Here is a 23057-nt window from a genome sequence, read left to right as displayed (position 1 = left end):
GCCGGTCCCGGTCCGGTACGGGCGCGACACTGAGGGTTGCGATCCGTTGCCGGTCACGAAAAGGGACAAAAAGGAAAAAAAAAAAAAAAGCAGTGAACATCGCTAGTGTCCAAGTCTTGATTTCTAAGTACTATTCCCCATTTATTAAAAGGAACTTTTTGGGAATATGAATAATCCAGGGCTGGGGTGGGGGTGAGGATGATCTTGGAATGCCTTGTACTAGGAAGTAAGGATGTGTTCAAAATATGATTGGGATATGGGCTGACGCCGTGGCTCACTCAGGAGAGTGCGGTGCTGGGAGTGCAGTGATGCTCCCGCCGCGGGTTTGGATACTATATAGCGATATCAAGCCAAGGGTTGTGATCCCCTTACAGGTCACAAAAAAAAAAGAAAAATAATAATAATAATAAAATATGATTGGGCCGGCCCTGTGGCTCACTCGGGAGAGTGCAGTGCTGATAACACCAAGGCCAAGGGTTTGGATCCCACATAGGGATGGCCGGTTAGCTCACTGGGCGAGCATGATGCTGACAACACCAAGTCAAGGGTTAAGATCCCCTTACTGGTCATCTTTAAAAAGAAAAAAAAAAAATATGATTGGGATATGCCCAAGGCAGGTGCTAATGGATGAGCCTGGAGAATGGAAATGTCTAAAAATGTTTGGGAAAAATTATGAATTGGCATATTTTTCTGGGAAAAAATACCTAGCTCTCAACAGCTTCTCAAAAGGTGTCGTTAATCAAAACTGTAAATGAACCTATAAAAAATCTAGGCTAGACCATTTTTATTAGTAGTAGATCTGCAACATAACCAGCACCACTTTAGACAAGCCCAAGCACAAAATGGCGCCGCCCACCTCCCCCCTCCGCTCCCCCTTCCCTTTACCAGAAGCCTCCTGACTTAAACAGAAACCCCTTTCGCTTCTGCAAGGATGCAGTTCTCCACCCCAATCCACGTTAGTATAATGACCCGCCTTGATGGTATCAGCCAGCCCTTGGTGCACTATATAAGCTCTACCACCCCACACCTGGTGCTATCCCCTTTTCAGGGCAGCCCTGGGCCCTGTGCCACTGTGAGCACACCCCGGCAGATTTCTTTCTTTTCTTTTTTTGTCCTTTTTGAGACTGGCCACTGTGCTCAGCCAGTGAGCGCACCGGCAATCCCTATATAGGATCCGAAACCGTGGCAGGAGAGCTGCTGCACTCCCAGCGCTGCACTCTCCCGAGTGCGCCACGGGCTCGGCCCAAGATTTCTTTCTTTAATAAAGCTTGAACAGTACCTGGCATCTCGGCTCACTTTCTTTCAATTAGGTGGTGACCAACTGGTCCAATGAGATCCTTTTTCTCTAAGGGACTTTTAAATGTGACATACACAGAAAAAAGATAATTGAAACCGTTGAAACTGAAAGGAGAGGGAGAGGCAGAGTGAAACAACAGTAGAGAGAAACTGAGTCACAAATTTGACAGTCACTGCCATATAGAATAATGAGCAATAGATCCAGTTAGTTTTGTTTGTTTGTTTTAAAAAGATGATGGGTAAGGGGATCTTAATCCTTGGCTTGGTGTTGTCAGCACCATGCTCAACCATTGAGCTAACCGGCCATCCCTATATAGGATGGAACCCGTGGCCTTGGTGCTATCAGCACTGCACGCTCCCGAGTGAGCCACGGGCTGGCCCCGATCCAGTTAGTTTTAAGGCAATGACAAGATGGCTGTTCAGCCATGTGTTCCTGCTGAGGCACCAGTGACAGCACCATGGCACCAGCAGCACTTCTCTGTTCCCTGAAACCTGGAAAAGTCTTACTATTGAATCTTAGCTCAGAGATCCTTGAGGAAACATTTTTGAGTTGTGAGACTTGCAAGAGGCTTATTAAGCTCTGAAAAAGATTTACATACATTTGAGAAAGGAGAAAGAAAGAAATTCTGGGGGCTGGTTGATTAAAGCACAACCTTGTAACACCAAGGTCAAGGGTTTGGATTCCTAGGCCATGCCGGCCAGCCGCAAAAAAAAAAAAAAATATATATATATATATATATATATATATATATGCCAGCCCCTAAGCCTCTGATTTTTACTCTGATTTGCTCTTACATAGTTTATAAGCAGATAGAGAAATCAGACAAATCATCAGTTTCTAAACAAATATCTTTTATAATTTGTTGAATTTTGGTTATACTCCATTGCAATTCCTGCATCCAACATCGGCCAGTGACCTCTGTTTAGGTGAATGAATTCTTGTTTCCCTCTCACAATGGAACCCCGTTCACATACAGTCCTGGACTGTCTTCAAAACCCCAGCACCAGGGTGGTGGCTCTCCTCTCAGCCACATGGGTGGCTAGACACCTCCACACTTGGAGACACTGAGTGTCATTGGTTTGCCTCTCTCACTCTCAGTTCCTCACTGATTTCTGGGGATGCTTGGTCTTCACTGAGGATCTCAGGGACTTGAATTTCTCTAACTCCTCAAGTTTACATTTCACCTCATGGGCAATCAGGTCTACTCTCACCTGATATTTGCCCAAAATGACTTATTTTCTTCTGCAACACTGCCTGGCCACCATACAATACAAATTAGATAATGAAAGCCGGCGGCTGGAAGATGGTGCTCTCAATTTCCAAATTCTCTGAAACTTAGAAAACTTCCTCAAACGCCAAAGGCAAATGGTCTAAAGTCCCCTATGCCCAAGCCTTTGTTTACCTCCATTCTCACCCCTCCATCATGCTTGCAACTCTTGCCAAATTATTTTCCTCAATGACAGCCCTCCAAATCATCTTCTCCTGAAAAATCCTCTCCTCCTTCCTCCTTTGACTTCAATCCTACAGAAAACTCTCCAACTTCCCCATCCCCCTCCCTACCTCCAACTTTAAATTGGATGAACTAAAGTAAAAGAAGTTGGTATTTCTTTGCAATGTTTTGTTGGGGTCTGGAAAGTTATTCCTGAAAATGAAAGTCTCAAAGGCAAATTATTTTTGCTCTGACCTTCTCCCGCTCTCCTGTCTCTCAGCCCCATTCACCCCTGAGGCAAGCCATAGAAACTAAAATCCTGGGGCTGGCCTGGCCTGTGGCTCACTTGGGAGAGTGTGGTGCTGACAACACAAAGTCAAGGGTTAAGATCCCCTTACAGGTCATCTTTAAGAAAAAAAAAAAAAAAGAAAGAAAGAAATTAAAATCCTTCTTCCCCAAGGCAAGTCACAGATACACTTTAACCTTGCCTCTGCCTTTCTGTCTTTGAGCAGGCCATAAAGAAATTCTCTGACCGACATTGTCTGATTGTAGGTCATAAAACCCCCATTCCAGAAAGGGTCCTGCTTCATACCCTGAAGGAATAAATGTTACACAGAGAGGCCCAGAGAAATCTAAGCAGATAGCCCTTGCTGGTTTTCTCCGCTCAGTCTATTAGCATACTAGTCTTTGGCATAGCAACTGAGGTGAGCATTTGGTGTAGATAATTGTATTGCCTGATCCTCTTCCTCCCAGAAATAGTCTTTATTTTTCTTTTTTTTTTTTGCCTACCAACTAGCTCTATGTCCTGAGACAGTTTCTTTGCAACCTTGGTTTTGCTTGAGTATATTTTCTTTTTCTTAACTCCATGTGCTTCTCTTCTTTGCCAAAGATTCTGAGGCCTCATGAGAAATGCAGCCATGGTGCACCAACTGACCTCCTTTTGGGTCTGCTGCCTTTCTCTTGAAACCACGAGGTCAATTGATTTTGGCTTTTTTCATTGGCTAAACCCTTAACTCAGTAACCCAGTTAAGAAACAAAAACTAGATTAAAAGTGACATCAAATACAATTTTCTGGCATCCAGCTGGTTATTTTGAGCAGACTTCTAAATTTTCTTCTAGGCTCATCTATGCATTTCCTCAAAATCCCATGGTGGACTTCTGTGATTTTATTTGATCTTGGCATCCTTTTTTTTTTTAAACCTTTCTCTGTGTCTCTCCTGACTCACCCAAAATTCCTCCAAAGGGCTTGCATTCTTTGTGTTTTGTAATGTAAATTTATTACCTTGCTTTCTCTAAAACATGGTGAGGCCTTTCAGATAAGCTTTGAAATTTATTTTTATTTTTTTAAGATGACCAGTAAGGGGATCTTAACCCTTGACTTGGTGTTGTCAACACCAGGCTCTCCCAAGTGAGCTAACCAGCCATCCCTATATAGGGATCTGAACCCGTGGCCTTGGTTTTACCAGCACCACACTCTCCCAAGTGAGCCACGGGCCAGTCAGCTTTGACATTTAGAAACACAATTTAAATCCAACTGTCTTTTTAAACTAGTGAGTTTTCTATTTTATCTCTCATTATTAACATTTTAAACAAAACCTATAAGATTCTTATTTGTTTCTGTTTGGTTATGTCTGTATATATATGTATATAAACTGTCTGTTATGTCTACATGCTCATGTCTATATGTGTGTTTGTATTGTCTACATGGTACAGAATTGGCTTATAAATAATGTGCACTCATTGAGTAGATAAGCATAAATACTTTTGAAGTTCACATGATTTTAATTTTTTAATTTTAATTTTTTATTTGTTTTTTTTTTTTTTTTTTTTTTTAAAGGATGACCGGTAAGGGGATCTTAACCCTGGACTTGGTGTTGTCAGCACCACGCTCAACCAGTGAGCTAACCGGCCATCCCTATATGGGATCCGAACCCGCGGCCTTGGTGTTATCAGCACCGCACTCTACCGAGTGAGCCACGGGCCGGCCCATAATTTTAATTTTTTAAAAAAGATGACCAGTAAGGGGATCTTAACCCATGACTTGGTGTTTTCAGCACCGTGCTCTCCCAAGTGAGCTAACTAGCTAGGGATCCAAACCCATGGCCTTGGTGTTATCAGCACCACACTCTTCCAAGTGAGCCACAGGCCAGCCCTAATTTTTTAAAATTGTTGATAAAATAAGGCCGGCCCATGGCTCACTCGGTAGAGTGCGGTGCTGATAACACCAAGGCCACGGGTTCGGATCCTATATAGGGATGGCCGGTTAGCTCACTGACTGAGCGTGGTGCTGACAACACCAAGCCAAGGGTTGAGATCCCCTTACCGGTCATCTTTTTAAAATAAATAAATAAATAAAAAATAAAATTGTTGATAAAATAGATGCATTTTCAGAATTTGATTTAAACCCTTTGCCTAGATTTGTCTTTTGGTCAAGACATTTTGTGGCATGTTTGATAACTAATTAATTTATTTAAGGACTAAAAGTTGTAAGAGAACTGGCTGCTAGGCTTCTCCCAAAGCCCGGCACATCTTGTTGTTTGCTTGTCTTTGGTTTTAAGCCTCTGAATTCTGGGGACTAAACGGATGGCCACGGTGAGGTCAAAGGACATAATGTGTCCATATCACATGGGCTACCATCTGCAGGACAAAACGCAATACAGTCTCCACCTTATCTCAGCTCTGCCTCCTGGCCATACAGGGGGAGACAATATCCTTTAGACGTTATCTTTGTGAATGCTGCCCTCTGCCTTGGGCCCCACATGGCCTCTCTGGATTCCACATGGCCCTGAATGCCACATGGGTATTTGGGACCCAGGATGTCTAGCAAAAGGGGACATATGTCCAATATCTCAAAGGCCTTAGTTAATATTGGTTGATAAGGGTATAGCTTGAGATGAGTAAGTTAAACAAATGTGAATGGGTTAAATGCTTATAAATGAGATCATCATAGTTTCAAAAATTCTTCTCAGTAACTTGAAATCTTAAAGTTATATTGACAAAATACTGAAATGTTAGTTTTATGCAAAGAAAACTAAATATATTTGGATCTGTTAAAATTAAAAACATGGGGCTGGCCCGTGGCTCACTCGGGAGAGTGCGGTGCTGATAACACCAAGGCCCCGGGTTCGGATCCCATATAGGGATGGCCGGTTCGCTCACTGGCTGAGCGTGGTGCTGACAACACCAAGTCAAGGGTTAAGAATCCCTTACCGGTCATCTTTTAAAAAAAAAAATAAATAAAATAAAATAAAATTAAAAACATGTCTCTTCAGAAATTAGAATTTTTTTTTTTTTTAAAGATGACCAGTAAGAGGATCTTAACCCTTGACTTGGTGCTGTGAACACCACGCTCTCCCAAGTGAGCCAACCGGCCATCCCTATACAGGGATCCGAACCTGCAGCCTTGGTGTTATCAGCACCACACTCTCCCAAGTGAGCCACAGGCTGGCCCTTAGAAATGTTTTTTATCTGCAAATGTGAATATAAAACAATTCAAAATTGCTTGCTTCCTAAGTTTAATAATTTTTTTTTTTTTAAAAGATGACCAGTAAGGGGATCTTAACCCTTGACTTGGTGTTGTCAGCACCACGCTCAGCCAGTGAGCAAACCAGCCATCCCTATATGGGATCCGAACTCGCGGCCTTGGTGTTATCAGCACCGCACTCTACTGAGTGAGCCACGGGCCGGCCCTAATAATTTTTTTTTTTTTAATAAAAAGTTGACCTGTACAGGGATCTTAACTCTTGACTTGGTGTTGTCAGCACCATGCTCTCCCAAGTGAGCTAACCAGCCATCCCTATATAAGGATCCGAACCTGTGGCCTTGGTGTTATCAACACCACACTCTCCCAAGTGAGCCATGGGCGCTGGCCCTAAGTCTAATAATCTTGATTGATCAAAGTTTTTATTAAAATTAACTGTAATATTAACAGTATACTGGTACAAAAATTAAAATTTGGTTTCCTTTTTAAAATTTTCATGTAATATTAATAACAGATAATAAAAGATTAATGTTTATCTTTTGAATAAAAGCAAATGATAAACAGGAGATATTTTCCATAATTCAGGGAGACTCACAATTGCTGCCTCATAACTTGAACCTTTGGTAGAGACCTTTGAGAACTACTTAATACACCAAATTTTGGGGTGGAAAACCATAAATATCTATTTGGTAAAAATAGCTAAAACTCAAGCTGGGCCTTATATAATCTATTCCGACAAATGGACCCCAATTTACTAGATCCTAAGGTTACTGATTGTATAAAAGATATTTTTAAAAAATTTATCAACATACATCTTTGCCTGGGTTTACTAATCAAACAGGATTACATTTGACTTTGATAAAGGCTTTGAAGGTTAAAGTTGTGAACTCAGCCAAAAACAAAAAGGTCATTCTGAATCAAATTATGTATGTTTTTCTTTCTTTCTTTCTTTTTTTTTTTTTTCTTAAAAGATGACCGGTAAGGGGATCGTAACCCTTGACTTGGTGTTGTCAGCACCACGCTCACCCAGCGAGCTAATCAGCCATCCCTATATAGGATCCAAACCTGTGGCCTTGGTGTTATCAGCACCACACTCTCCTGAGTGAGCCATGGGCCAGCCCTATGTATAAGTTTTTCTTTTTTTTTCGATAACTTCGTATAATGTATGCTATACGAAGTTATTACGCGCCTCGCTCAGCCAGTGAGCGGGAACCGGTCTGCATGTGGGATCCGAACCCTCGGGCGGGAGTGCCGCCGCGCTTCCCAAGCGGCGCACTTATCCAGTGCGCCACCGGGCCGGCCCCTGTATAAGTTTTTCTAAAAATTAAACATTAATATCAAAAGTATTCTGTTGCACGGTTAGAGTTTGCTCTCTTATGTTGGAACAACCAGATTTCCTGAAAACACTTAACTGTTCCTAATAGAAAATTGTATGAGTTTTTTTTTTTTTTTAATCTTTCAGATAACTGGCCTAGGAAACTTCATGTTTTATCAAGACAATTTCTTGTGCTCTTTGCCTTTGAAGTCCTTTGTCACTTTGCTTTTATTTTTGTAGTGATTTGTGATTTTATTTAACTAAGTGTTTTAGGTCTTTGTTATTTGACAGACTTTCCAAAACCAAATTCTGAAAACTCAACCTTTTGACCTGAACTAACTTTGAAAGGTTCCAAGGGTGCCGGAGCATCTCAAAGGATATATATAAGAGATGTATCAAAACCAATTTGGCTTATTTGATAAATTAGACTATATGGGAAGTATTGTCAAAACAAGAAATAATGTTTGAACTTCTTTGGTTATACTAAGATGTTATTAAGATGTGTTCCAAAATTGTGTAAGTTTCTTACAAGTTTATGTCTTGATATAAATGCTATCAATTATAATCTTGGTTCACTTATAATTTTAAAGTGTTATGCTTTACACTAAAAGATACAGGTTTCTGACAACTTTGAGTTCACACCATTGGACTAAATTTCCAAAATTCTAATGAAAAACTAATGTGTTTATAAAATTACAAGCCAAGATCAAAAGAACAAAAGTTAATCATATAAAACTGAATTAACTGATAAAAAATTATAGGTTTTTACAAATTCTTCATTTTGAAACATTGCTGGTTGTTTTCAACAATTAAAACATTTCCTTTCTCTCTGCTTGAACCCTCTAGGATTTTGAAACTATTCATAAGTATTGTTATTTTATGGCAATATATTTATTTACATAAGTTTAATAAGGATCTGTTCTTCTTGTAACAGGACACAATTGGAAACACTGGTTATTTTACCAAGGCTTTGATTGGAATGTCATCTTTTCAGATATGACCAAACTGCCCTGCTGTCACCTACCCCCACCACTGTGCCTTCCCCCCTTCCCCACTACCTTCTCCTCCTTAACACACTCTTGTGGACCGCCACCTTCCCTTTCACCTAAAACCCTGAAACATCCAAACAATCCCCACCTCCTTTCCTCTATTCTTCCCCTCCAGGAGGTGGCAGGAGCTGAGGACATTGTTAGGATCCATGTTCCCTCTGATATGGCTCAAATAGATAAGCGATTAGGATCATATACTACAGATCCTTCTCAATATATAAAACAATTCCAATATCTCATTCTATCCTATGACCTTACTTGGCATGACATTTATGTTATCCTTTCTTCTACTTTAAACATGGAGGAGAAGGAGCGAGTCTGGACTGCAGCCTAAGCCCATGCAAACACCATGTACACTCAGGACCAGACTCAGTCTCTTCTGAGTCCTGCAGCCATCCCATGAACTGACCCAAATCAGGATTATCAATTAGAATCTTCAGATAGAAAAAGGAGAGGTTACATGCTCACATGTCTCATAAAAAGGCTTCTTTAAAAGCATTCAATTATAGGGCCAGCCTGTGGCTCACTTGGGAGAGTATGGTGCTGATAACACCAAGGCCACAGGTTCAGATCCCTATATCGGGATGGCCGGTTGGCTCACTTGGGAGAGTATGGTGCTGATAACACCAAGGCCACAGGTTCAGATCCCTATATCGGGATGGCCGGTTGGCTCACTTGGGAGAGCGTGGTGCTGACAACACCAAGTCAAGGGTTAAGATCCCCTTACTGGTCATCTTTAAAAAAAAAAGCAGTCAATTATTTATTTATTTATTTTGATCGGTAAGGGGATCGCAACCCTCATTACAGTGTGGTCTGCACCACACTCAGCTAGTGAGTGCACCAGCCATCCCTATATAGGATCCGAACCTGCAGCCTCGGCACTACCAGTGCTCCACTCTCCCGAGTGAGCCATGGGGCCGGCCCAAAAGCAGTCAATTATAAGAAAATCAAGGAAGTTACTTAGGAACCTAATGAGAACCCTGCACTTTTTATGTCTCGCCTCACTGAGGCTGTAATATAATACACCAACCTTAACCCTGAAACAGACAGGAGGAATCTAAAACCCCAAAAGTAAACCATGATCAAATCAAATGCCAATTACTCACTACTGCTATCCAGAAAAATCAGAAACCACAAACTCCTCAAGGCAAGGCTCAGGGTAAGCCTCCCATTGCTCCCGCAAGTAACTGGTTCAAGTGTGATAAACCAGGGCATTGGGCAAGTATCTGCCCAAGCCCAAGGCCCCACCCAGGGCCCTGTCCCCTGTGTAGTAAGAAGGGGCATTGGAGAGTCGGCTGTAGTAAAAGGGTCTCTGGACCCACTCCAGTCCCTCCAAAAACCCCTACTGAGCTATCTGACCTCCTGGGACAAGTTGCTGAAGACTGTGACTGATGGGGCCCAGGGTTTACAATCCCTGCTGCCATGCCTATCACCTCTTCTGAGCCCCAGGTAGCAGAAACGGTAGCAAGTAAGCCCATTTCTTTCTCACTAGATACGGGGACCAAACACACTCAGTGCTTCCAGAATATTCAGGCTAACTTTTTGATTCCTCTGTTTCTTTTGTAGGGGTGAGAGGAATTCCATTCAAACCAAAGGTCACCTCTCCTCTGCCTAGTATTCTTTTTGAAGTACCTTTCATGCACCAGTTTATGGTCATTCCACATTGTCCTACTCCTATTTTGGAAAGGGACATCCTCACCAAGTTCCAGGCATCCATATACTTTACTTCAAACCCACCTGAACCACTTTTTTTTTTTTTTTTAAAGATGACCGGTAAGGGGATCTTAACCCTTGACTTGGTGTTGTCAGTACCACTCTCTCCCAAGTGAGCCAACCATCCCTATATAGGGATCTGAACCTGTGGCCTTGGTATTATCAGCACCACACTCTCCCAAGAGAGCCATGGGCCAGCCCCATCTGAACCTCTTCTATTCTTAGGCCACCCAAATTTGTTTCTCCCCTCTAACCTCCTACCTCTGATATAGTTGACCCCAAGGTCTGGGATACCACTACTCCTTCTATTGTTAACCTCCCCCCCACTACAAATACAAGTTAAAAACCTTTTCATGTTCCCTCACCCAGCCCAATAACCAGTCAGTAAAGAGGGACTCCAGAGACTTCAGCCAGTTATTCAACAACCACTCAGCTGGTCTATTAAAATGAACCCATCTTCCCCTAATCTGTCACCTTCTTCTGGTAGTAAAGTAACTAACATCGGCCCAACCCTTAGTCCCTTTGAGCTCATGTATAGAAGACCTTTTCTGTTGGGTAATTTCCCTTATAATCCTCACCCCTTGGGAGACCTGCCCTAAACCACATCCAGCTACTTCTGCACAAATACATTAACACCCACCAACCAAAGCCCTATTCCAATCCCTTTCCCCCTCTTAACATTGAGCTGGGGGACTGGGTTCTCCTAAAAGACTTAAAACCAAAACTTCTTCAACCTGAGGTGGACAGGACCAAATCAGGTACTTCTAACATCCCCAACCATGGCAAAATTATCAAGCCTTAAGTACTTGCGTTCAACTTTCTAGGTTAAAGAAGGTGCCAGACTTCAATTCAAAACTCTCAGGACATCCTGAGAAATATCGTTCTCGGCTTCTCACATCCACCTCTATCAGGCTTACAAGGATACCTGAGGAACGCACGGAGGAGTGAGAATCCAGAACCACAGAGGCCTAACTACTCTTGTCAACATTCGCCCAACTGTGAGCTGTCCCTAGTTAATGTCTATGTGAGTTGCAGAGGATTTCTACGATCTAATTCTCTCTCTCCTTACAATATACCCAGAGTCGTAGCTTCTGAGGACACACTTCTATCTTTTTTCTTTTGGAACTGCTACCTACAAGGGGATTTCAGGGACTTCTTGCTCACTCTAATAACCCAATGGCTTAAAGTGGAAGGTTAATCATCTCTACCATGTTCTTTTTCTATTAGGAAAAGGCCACAATACTAAAAACTCTGCCAACTGAATGGTCTAAGAACTCATGGCTATTACCCATTTTACTACCCATCCTAATTCTGTTTGTAATAATCCTCCTGCTATCCGTAGGACCTAAACTTCTACAGTAATCCTCCCAGTTCCTCTGCACAACCATCCAGAAAATGACTCATGAGTGGGTAACTGAAATTCCGATGATGAGAGATGTCTGTTATCATCTTCTCTAGCCTCAAGGATCACGATAAGGAAAAACCCCAGTTCATCAGCCTCTCATCGCCTCTTTTGTCAGCATGAAGAAGTTATAGAAGATGGACCTACATCTATACACCTGTTCTGGGGGTCTCCCTAATAAACAATAACTCACATCCTTTTTTTTTGCCAAACACAAAAGGGAGGAATATTAAGCCTCAGAGCCAGCATCAGCACAGCCATGTTATGCAATTTTCCACCTTCTTCCCCCCTTGCCCCTCCCTATCTCATGTTAATCAACTTTCCACCTCCTATCCCTTTGCTTTTCCAGAAAAACCAGAATTTGTGCAAAAACAGATTCTTATGCAAGAATGACCACCCAATGCCCTTCCTCTAATTCAAACCTTATAAAACCTTTTTAGTCTGTATGGGGGTGGGGAACTGATCTGACTCAGTCTTCCCTCCACGTTGGTGGAATAAAGCTGCTTGGATGAAATGGCATTTGGGGGCCGGCCCGTGGTTCACTTGGGAGAGTGCGGTGCTGATAACACCAAGGCCCCGGGTTCGGATCCCATATAGGGATGGCCGGTTCGCTCACTGGCTGAGCGTGGTGCTGACAACACCAAGCCAAGGATTAAGATCCCCTTACCGGTCATCTTTTGTAAAAAAAAAAAAAAAATGGCATTTGGCCTGGGTGTCTCTCTTTTCTCGGTCTCGCTGAGCCTAATAGCCCGCAGCCTGGGGAAATGGTGAATTTATGTCTCAAAGACAACCTCTCCCGGGTTTGCCAAAGCATTTTATAGGGGTCTGTGGTGGAAAGGTGATTCACGGTGACTAAGCGGAGATGTGCAGACATGCTTGAATGCTTCAGATAATCATCAAGGAAATTCCTGGGTGAGAGCTGACCATTGTCATACTTTGTTCTCAATGACTTCAGTTGCTGTTATTCTCAAATAAGATCAGGTTAGTAAGCTAGTAAAGAATTGTCATCTGGGTTAATAATTTTTCTCTAGTTACTTGTGTACAATGTGAGAGCAAGAGTCATTGTGTTCTGGCAATTAGCTGCAGGCTGTGTGGTTTGGGTTATAGGAGAGAACAAGTTTTAAATTCAAAGTTTTAACAAAGCGGAGTCACTTCTGTTCCAGGCTGTTACAAAACCACAACCCAGAAGAAATCTGGAAGTTTTCCTCAGGCCCTTTTGCAGTCAATACCCCCCCCCAAAGGAAACCATTAATTTGACTTTGTCATCATTGATTAGTTTGCCTAGTTCTTGACCTTCATATACACATAAGTACACTTTTAATTTTATGTACTCGTCTCTACTTCTTTTGTGGGGCTGGCTGGTATGGGGATCCGAACCTTTGACCTTGGTGTGTTATCAGCACCACGCTCTACAGTCTACTGTTTTTAGTGGCTTCAAAATATTCTATAATGTACATGCCATGCTTTATTTAAATAGTTCCAAATTGAACACTGATTTCCAATATTTACAATAAGAATGCTGCAAGGGGTGTGCTCGTCACATTTACGTGCTAATACCCGTAGGCCAGAGCCACAGAAGGGGAATGGCTGGGTCAGAGGGGCGAATCTGCTTTTCCTGTACATCTGATCTTGTCGTGTGTTTAGGCACGGTGGGCGAGGATCACACACCTTCAGAGCCTCCCTCGCTAGCCCAGTCTAGCGGAATCTTCTGTCTCTCTGTCCCACTCCGCCCTATGCCTACGAGCGCCTCTCTCTCAAGTATCTAAACCAGCTCCCAAAAGCCGTTCTTGCTTCTATCCCCCTCCCGGAACTGTCGCGACAGTGAAGCGCGACGTTTCCGCTGCCGAGGGGGCGGGGCTGCGAGCGCCCGCCGTCGCCGTCGCGGGCTGATGATGCGGAGCGCCGTGTGCTCCCCCACGTGTGCTGCTGCTCGCCCGGTGTTGGTGTCGGAAGAGCAGCGGCGCCTGCTTTTCCGGGGGGCGTCGTAGGTGGCGGCTCCAGAGCTGGGCTTCGGTGGCTCAGGGAGGCTGAGCGGGAAGCAGGGAGCGCAGGTGGCCGCCCGGAGAGGAGGGCCCTGGGCCATGGAGCACCTCTTGCTGGAGGTGGCGGCCACGCCGCTGCGGTTAATCGCTGCCAAGAACGAGAAGAGCCATAGCGAGCTGGGCAGGTTTTTGGCCAAGCAGGTGAGAAGGGAGTGGGATAGCGCCAGACAGACCCCGGTTGACCCCTCACGCGCGTCCTGCTCCCCTCCGTGGAGATGCGCTGCTTTAAGGGGAGAGAGAAGCGGCGTCTTGTCACTCTGGTCCCTTCCCCCAGGCTGGCTGGTGGCGGAGGAGTCCACGCGTGTTTGAGACGATTGGAAGGAGCCTTTTGTTTTTATCTGGGGGAGTTTTCCCTTTCCCTTCCCACCGACAGCGCTTTGGCTGCGTGTGGCGGACGTAGCCTCCGGAAAGAAATGTGGTTTTCCAAAAATTGAGGTTGCGTCTGTGCCCTTTTTTTTTTAAAGATGACCGGTAAGGGGATCTCAACCCTTGGCTTGGTGTTGTCAGCACCACGCTCAGCCAGTGAGCAAACAGGCCATCCTTATATAGGATCCGAACCCGCGGCCTTGGTGTTATCAGCACCGCACTCTACCGAGTGAGCCACTGGCCGGCCAGCGTCTGTGCCCTTTTGACGTGAGTGTTAACTGAGTGTGCGTGGTGCAGCCATCCACTTTAGCTTGGGTGAGTGGTTGTTCTTTTCTGGCCCGTCCCTTCTTCTCGGCCCGTTGATAAGTATTGATTGCGTTCCTGCTGTGCTTAAGGCACAGTGTGGCACTGTGAGAAGATAGATGAATCCCTTACGGTCTCTGCTCTGAGGGAATTTTGCATCTATTTTTGGAGTTCGTAAAAACATAAAACAGCTGAAGGACAAAGCGAGACAGGTAGTGCTAACTGAAACTAACCGAAGTAATTATGAGGCGAACTAGAGTTTTGTGGAAAATGGTTTTTGTTTGGGCTTTTAAGAGACTTCTCTCATTGACTCCTGCCTGAGTTGAGGACCCTTATCGTGCATCTTTTCACATTGCATTTTATTTGCTATATCTGCAATCTTCTTGACAATAGAAGATGTGTTTTTATTTTTGTAGCTCCAATATCTAGAAATCATTTATGCAGTCACAAATGCATTGCCTACATACAAACAGGTACCTCAAAAAGTTCGTAGAAAGATAGAATTAAAAGATAATATAAAGTTTTGGGCTGCCCCATGGCTCACTTAGGAGAGTGTGGAGCTGATAACACCAAGGCCAAGGGTTCGGAACACTATATAGGGATGTCCGGTTAGCTCATTTGGGAGAGCTTGGTGCTGACAACACCAGGTCAAGGGTTAAGATCCCCTTACCGGTTATCTATTAAAAAAACAAAAAGAAAGAAACAGAAGAATAATCCTAGCTCTAATAGAAATAGAACGAGAGAGTCGCCTGTCTCTCCTTTTTTGTTCTTTCCAGGCCCCTGGAGGATTGGATGGTGCCCACCCATGTTGAGGACGGATCTTTCCCACCCTGTCCCTCAAGTTTACAACCTTATAGACACAACCCCAAATAATGTAATGCCTTACCAGGTTTCTATGTATTCCTTAATCCAGTCAGGTTGACACCTAAAGTTAGCCATCACAAAGATGTCAAAGAGCTAAACAGGGAATGGGTAGTAGACTTTTTGAGAATTTTTGCTGGATTGAAGGATACTCATAGGGAAAGAAAAGGAATTTTTCTTTCTTTTTTTTTGGTGGTTGGCCGGTAAGGGGATCCAAACCTGTGACCTTGACGTTACAGAGCACCATGCTCTCCCAAGTGAAGAAAATGAATCTGACATCTTACATCAAAGCCGTAAATTAGGGGCCGGCCTGTGGCTCACTCGGGAGAGTGCGGTGCTGATAACACCAAGGCCCCGGGTTCGGATCCCATATAGGGATGGCCGGTTCGCTCACTGGGTGAGCGTGGTGCTGACAACACCAAGTCAAGGGTTAAGATCCCCTTACCAGTCATCTTTTATTTTTTTATTTTTTTAATTTTTTTCCTTTTTGTCTTTTTTCATGTCCGGTAACGGATCGCAACCCTCAGTGTCACGCCCGGACCGGACCGGGACCGGCAACGGGATCGCAAACCTTGGGGTTGCTCCCACACCTTGCTCAGCCAGTGAGCGGGAACCGGTCTGTATGTGGGATCCGAACCCTCGGCGGGAGCGCCACCACGCTCCCAAGTGGCGCACTGTAGCAGTGCACCACCGGGCCGGCCCACCGGTCATCTTTTTAAAAAAAAAAGCCGTAAATTAACTTGAAATTCATCATAAATGTATACATAAAAGTGAAAACTAAAACCTCTAGGGGAAAAAAATTGGGAAAAATCTTCCTGAGATTATTGGGGTAGCAGAAATTTCTTAGACTGAACACTAAAGACATCATAAAACAAAAACTTGATAAATTAGAGTTCATCACAATTTCAAACACTTGCTGTTTATTTTATTTAATTATTATTATTGTTATTATTATTTTTTGGCAGCTGACCCGGTATGGGGAACCAAACCCTTGGCCTTGGTGTTATCAGCACCATGTTCTAACGAACTGAGCTAACCATCTAGCCCCTCAAACACTTGCTTTTTAAAACACTTGAAGAAAATGAAAAGACAAGCCACAAACAAGGGCAAAATAGCACTAAACTAACATGTAACAAAGGACTGTCATATATTAAGAACTTGTACAACTGAATAATAACCCAATTTATTGACCATTAAACACTTGAAAAAATTCTTAACATCTTAGGTCATAGGGGAAATGCAAGAAAAAGCACATGAGATACCAATCCACCTCCACTAGAATGGCTAAAATTAAGTCTGATTGTGTGTGTGTGTGTGTAAGTGTGTGTAAGATGACCGGTAAGGGGATCTCACCCCTTGGCTTGGTGTTGTCTGCACCACGCTCAGCCAGTGAGCTAAACCGGCCATCCCTATATAGGATCCGAACCCGCGGCCTTGGTGTTATCAGCACCGCACTCTCCCGAGTGAGCCACGGGCCAGCCCGGTAAGGGGATCTTAACCCTTGACTTGGTGTTGTCAGCACCACACTCTCCCAAGTGAGCTAACTGGCCATCCCTATATAGGGATCCGAACCCTTAGCCTTGGTGTTATAAGCACCCCACTCTCCCAAGTGAGCCACAGGCCGGCCTTTAAATGTGTTGTTGAAGATATGTAGCAACTGGAACTCTCAGAAATTATTGGTGGGGTTGTAAAATAGTACAACTGTGTTGGAAGATAGTCTCTTTAAAAGTTAAATTATTGTCTTTGTTCATGTGCAGTAGATATTTGTAATTGATGTGTTCAGCAATATTATGAATGTGAGTCCAAGAGTATCACTGTAGTTTATAATTTCAATTCTAAATCGCAATGTAAAGTATAGCTGAAAAGTCGAAGTGCCTTCTTTAGAAGTATAATGGAGAGTTAACAGCATACATGACCGTGAGTAGAAGACAGCCATAGGATAAGAATGTTGGATGGTCAGGCTGAATGATTTCTTCTTAGAGCTTACAATTTATTTCTGTGTCTTAACAAAACATAAAAATGTAAGTTGTCCTGTACTTTTGAGTCATTTACAAATAGTCATTTTCAAATCCTCAAAGTCAAAGCTATACTGGATAACTGGAAAAGCAAAAACATGCCATAGCTAAAACATAGTGCACATTTCATTTAACATATTAGTATTTCCTTGTTAGTACATAGTCTTTTTTTTTTTTTTTCCTTCCTTTTTGTCTTTTTTCGTGTCTGGCAACGGATCGCAACCCTCAGTGTCGCACCTGCACCGGACCGGAACCGGCAACGGGATTGCAACCCTCGGTGTTGCTCCCACCCCTCGCTCAGCCAGTGAGCGGAAACCGGTCTGTATGTGGGATCCGAACCCTCGGTGGGAGCGCCACCGTGCTCCCAAGCGGCGCACTGTAGCAGTGCGCCACCGGGCCGGCCCCTAAAGTTTACTTCTAAGTTGAGCATATGGTTACCATAAAATCCAGCAATCTCACTCTTAGGTAATGATAAAGAATAAGAGTAATGAAAATGTATTCATAAATCTCTTGTACACGAATGTTCACAGCAGCTTTATTGATGATATCTGGGAACAGGTAGAATATCCATCAACGTGAATGGATAAACAAATTGTGATAAATTCATACAGTGAAATAATAGTAATAAACTGGAATAAAGTGTTGATGCATACAACTACATGGATGATTGTCAAAAGCATTATATTGAGTAAATAAGCCAGACAGAAAAATTACATCCTGTACGATGCAATTTATATAAAGTTCTAGAATAGGCAAATCTAATCTATAGTTATAAAAATCTATAATAGTTGCCTGGGGTGAAGGGAATTGACTGCTAAGGAACTTGAGGGAACTTTTGTTTTTTTTTTTTTTAAAGATGACTGGTAAGGGGATCTCAACACTCGACTTTGCCCTTGTTTGTGGCTTGTCAGCACCACGCTCAGCCAGTGAGCAAACCGGCCATCCCTATATGGGATCCGAACCCGGGGCCTTGGTGTTATCAGCACCGCACTCTCCCGAGTGAGCCACGGGCCGGCCCTTGAGGGAACTTTTGGTGTGATATCTCAATTGGAGTGATGCTTACACAAGTATGTACTTTTGTCAAAGCTCATCAAACTGTATACTTAAATGGGTGCATTTTATTATATATATATCATATCTCAAAAAAGTTGATTTTTAAAAATCAACCTACATCTGTTTCTTCTAACACAGTTTTCCAGATTCCACCCCCCTGGCCGGAATTTTTTTTAGTGGCTGGCCGGTGTGAGGATTTAAACCCTCAATCTTGGTGTTATAAATACCACTCTGTTAGAGAGTGAAATAATGGGCCAGCCTCCAGATCCCCTTTTGAGGAAAAAATTTACTAGATATTGTTCTCCTTGGAATTTTTTTCCCACCTCACCAGTATTCATTTGTATAACATGTCTAGGACAGTTAGGTTTGTTTGCATTTATTTTGTAGGTATATTTCTTTTTCTCCACAGTGTAACCACTTTATTATTTTTAAAATGATATTTCTAGAGGATTTTTTTTTTTTTAAAGATGACCGGTAAGGGGATCTCAACCCTTGGCTTGGTGGTGTCAGCACCACACTCAGCCAGTGAGCTAACCGGCGATCCCTATATAGGATCCGAACCTGTGGCCTTGGTGTTATCAGCACTGTGCTCTCCCGAGGGAGCCACGGGCCGGCCCTGTGTAGAGGATATTTTTATAGGGACATTCAGCAATTAAAAATTTGAAGTCATGCACCTGGAAATGATGACCAAATCGTTAAATTTCTTTGCTTCCAATTTTATGGAATCTTCAGTCGGCATAGTATATTTTTATTTATTTATTTATTTTTACTTTTTGGTGGCTAGCTGGTACAGGGATCTGAATCCTTGACCTTGGTTTTATCAGCACCATGCCCTAACCAACTGAGTGAACTGGCCAGCGCCTAGTTGTCATTTTATAAGCAGCAGAATTAACATTGATAGAAATTGTTTCAAGTAACGTTTTTCCCAATCAGTGATTTGTTCAGAATTGAGTATTTTTATGAGTGAATGCCCTATAATCTGGGAGACTTTGTAATAGCTCATGTGTAAGGTAACCTCCTTTTTTCTGAGTGATAATTTTGGGGAAAAAATTTTTTTTGTATGTGGTATTTAGGTTGTGTTCAAGGTACACTCTTACAGATAACTGTTAGTATGTAAGTACTTAAGATCAATTCATAGCATTGGACTTGTTGGGTGTGTCCCCTTTGGTAATTTAAACCTGTCATATTGCCCAGCAGAAAGGTTGTGCAGACCTAGCAATATGAGACCCTTTACATTTTTTCTTTTATGCCTATGGACATTCTGAACCTTGGCACTAGAATTTTGTGGTCTGTTTCATCTTGGATATGAAAGTGTGGCTGTTTACTTTGGATTTGTTTTTTTCTTTGTTTTGTTTGTTTGGGCTGAAGGCTTGATAGGGATATCTTTACTCATTTTCAGGAATTAATTATTATTATTTTTTTTTTTTTTAAAGATGACTGGTAAGGGGATCTTAACACTTGACTTGGTGTTGTCAGCACCACGCTCTCCCAAGTGAGCTAACTGGCCATCCCTATATAGGAATCTGAACCCATGGCCTTGGTGTTACCATCACCACACTCTCCTGAGTGAGCCACAGGCCGGCCCAGGAATTAATTTCTTACTCTCTCTTTTCCTTGAGAGAGCTGGCAATTTTGCATACTAAATACACAATACGTATGTTTTCCTTCAGGAGTAAGGGAGCTGGGGAACACTGGGGTTTTGGATTCCCTGTAGATTGTTTAGAACCTGAAACAGATTATTTTTCAGAGAAGCCATGTAGCATTTTATTATTATTATTATTTTTTTCTTAAAAAGATGACCGGTAAGGGGATCTTAACCCTTGGCTTGGTGTTGTCAGCACCATGCTCAGCCAGTGAGCTAACCGGCCATCCCTGTATAGGATACGAACCTGCTGCCTTGGTGTTATCAGTACCGCACTCTCCCGAGTGAGCCACAGGCCAGCCCCATGTAGCATTTTATTTTATTTTATTTTATTTTTTGTCTTTTTTCGTGTCCGGCAACGGATCGCAACCCTCAGTGTCGCGCCCGTACCGGACCGGGACCGGCAACGGGATCGCAACCCTCGGTGTTGCTCCCACACCTCGCTCAGCCAGTGAGCGGGAACCGGTCTGCATGTGGGATCCGAACCCTCGGCGGGAGCGCCACCGCGCTCCCAAGCGGCGCACTGTAGCAGTGCGCCACCGGGCTGGCCCCGCATGTAGCATTTTAGATGGAATCAGCCCTTCTACCTCAAACCCCAGTGCACTGAAACTTACTTGTCACAGCTTTTACATTAAATTAACTGTAATCCTCTGTTGCAAAAAACCCCACTGTTTTATAAGAGAAACTCACTTATGAAGTATGGAAACTGTTGGGTTTTTTGTTTGTTTGTTTTGGCTGACCTTGGTGTTTTAACACCTAATACTAGCCAACTGAGCTAACCAGCCAACCCCTGGAAATTGGGTATTTTGATTCCAAGCTAGAACTCTTCTTCAGCAGTGCATATGAATATTTTTATTTTTTTTTTATTTTTTTATTTTTTTATTTTTTTTGTCTTTTGTCTTTTTCCGTGTCCGGCAATGGATCGCAACCCTCAGTGTTGCCTCCGCACCGGACCGGGGACCGGCAATGGGATCGCAACCCTTGGCGCTGCTCCCGCGCCTCGCTCAGCCAGTGAGCGGGAACCAGTCTGTATGTGGGATCCGAACCCTCGGGCGGGAGCACCGCCACGCTTCCCAAGCGGCGCACTATCCAGTGCGCCATCGGGCCGGCCCTGAATATTTTTAAATAGACATTTTGTTTTGCCTTTCTTTCAGGTGTGGACACCTCAAGATCGCCAGTGTGTCCTGAGTACGTTAGCACAGTTACTCCTGGATAAGGACTGTACCTTGCTGGTTGGCCGCCAGCTGCGCCCGCTCCTTTTGGATTTGCTGGAAAGGAATGCTGAAGCCATTAAAGCCGGAGGGCAGATCAACCATGATCTACATGAACGGCTCTGTGTGTCAATGAGCAAGCTCATTGGTAACCATCCTGATGTCCTCCAGTGAGTAACAGTTTTATTTTTCAAGGTTCTCCTTTAGGTGATAGATCCTGCTCTCTCCTGGGAAGTAGGGAGGAATCTGAGTTGAGAAGTAGGGAAAAGGGAAATACAGAAAGGAGAGAGAAAAGTAATACTGTTTTATAAAAATAATCACAGCAGAATTCATTTATCTAGCTCAGTTAGTTTAATGGGTATTTACTAGGTTTCTTTTCAATCTTGGCCCTCATGACAGGTCTGGAAAAATGGCAAGGATTTGTCCCCAGTCCTCTCAAGGATTGTATTATCTGGTGAAGGCATGAATGTTTATAAGGCAGATTTAAATGAGTTTTAGCTGAGGCTTTTATAGCTCCCACCTCAGAAGGATGAGCAGTTGAAGGGGTGGATTAGAAGAGCTGTAGTGTACCAGCTTTCTGTAAATCTGTCCAAATCAGTGTGGTAAGAAGCTATGTTAGAACTGGGTTCTAGTGTATTTATCTTTTTTTAATTTTTTTGAAACCCCAGCGAGATTAATGTGTTTATCTTTTAAATTGGTAGTAAAATATGGTTTGTGTGGCATAGCCAAATGAGGCAGCAAAACTGAGTGTCAGGAGATTTTCCTTTTTTTTTTCTTTTTTTTGTGGCTGGCTGGTATGGGGATCCAAACCCTTGACCTTGGTGTTATCAGCACCACGCTCTACTGAGTGAGCTAACTGGCCAGCCCCTCTCAGGGGATTTTAAATTGAGAAAATTAAGAACTTTAACTCTAAACATGAATAATATTGTTCTGTGTACTAACAGGAACTTCTCTTGAAAGCCAGTGTTTTTTTTTTTTAAAGATGACTGGTAAGGGGATCTCAACCCTTGGCTTGGTGTTGTCAGCACCACGCTCAGCCAGCGAGCAAACCGGCCATCCCTATATAGGATCCGAACCCGCGGCCTTGGTGTTATCAGCACTGCACTCTACCGAGTGAGCCACGGGCCGGCCTGAAAGCCAGTGTTAAATAAGTCTTTATTAAGACAATCAGTACACTTTGGCTTTCTTGGAGGTGTGATCTCTGGTCTGGGCCTTGAATGAAAGAATAAGCAATGAAGGTTTAGGGGAAAACTATGTTTGTATGAGCATTTCTGAAAGGGAAGGGAAAAAATGGACCCATTTAATGGAACTAGAAAATATACAGCATAGTAAAGATCACTGTCTTATGTGGTAAAGAGGAACATGTGCTGTGGGATGATTGACTATTGGGATTGTAGTTTCACTTGGTGCTTTAATAATTTATGTTGACTCGAGAGCCATTTAGATGTATAGCAGTCCCCTCTAATCCACGGGGATACCTTCCAAGAGATATCACTGAACCCAAATGCTATCAATCAGAACATATTTTTGATCAACTCTTCCACAAATGTAAGGCCTTTCCATCGTAACTAAGCACTTATCATGCAGTGTGACTGTGACTTTCACAGTTTGAGGTGCAGCAGCAAAACTAGCACCATTTCTTTTTCATTCTCCACAATTTCACAAATTTCATTCTTTTTTTCCCTTCAAATTCAGTTTTACTTATATTTATTTTTGTGGAATACAGTGTGTTGTTTCAATACATGCATATCCTGCACAATGATTCACTTAGGGTAGACAGCATAGTTTTGTCCCCATTAGTTCACCCCTAATCTTCCCACCACCCCTCCCAGCCTCTCTGGTAACTATTATTCTACTCTCTTTAAAAAAAAAACAAGG

At 43.1% G+C, this 23057-nt stretch overlaps 1 protein-coding gene across 1 annotated transcript in view; it reads left to right on the top strand.

Annotated features, from left to right (window-relative positions):
• Positions 1–13767: 13767 nt before the first annotated feature.
• The window catches only part of MDN1 (MDN1, midasin homolog (yeast)), a 157329-nt gene continuing 148039 nt past the window's right edge, over positions 13768–23057 (top strand). The window contains exons 1-2 of the mRNA XM_008567220.1: positions 13768–13869; positions 21123–21349. Of these exons, the coding sequence (XP_008565442.1) occupies positions 13768–13869; positions 21123–21349 (329 nt within the window). The remainder of the gene's footprint in view (positions 13870–21122; positions 21350–23057) is intronic.

This window comes from Galeopterus variegatus, unplaced genomic scaffold (assembly GCF_000696425.1).
Source record: "Galeopterus variegatus unplaced genomic scaffold, G_variegatus-3.0.2 Scaffold305, whole genome shotgun sequence".
NCBI lineage: Eukaryota > Metazoa > Chordata > Mammalia > Dermoptera > Cynocephalidae > Galeopterus > Galeopterus variegatus.
This window is presented reverse-complemented; position numbering and strand designations above follow the sequence as displayed.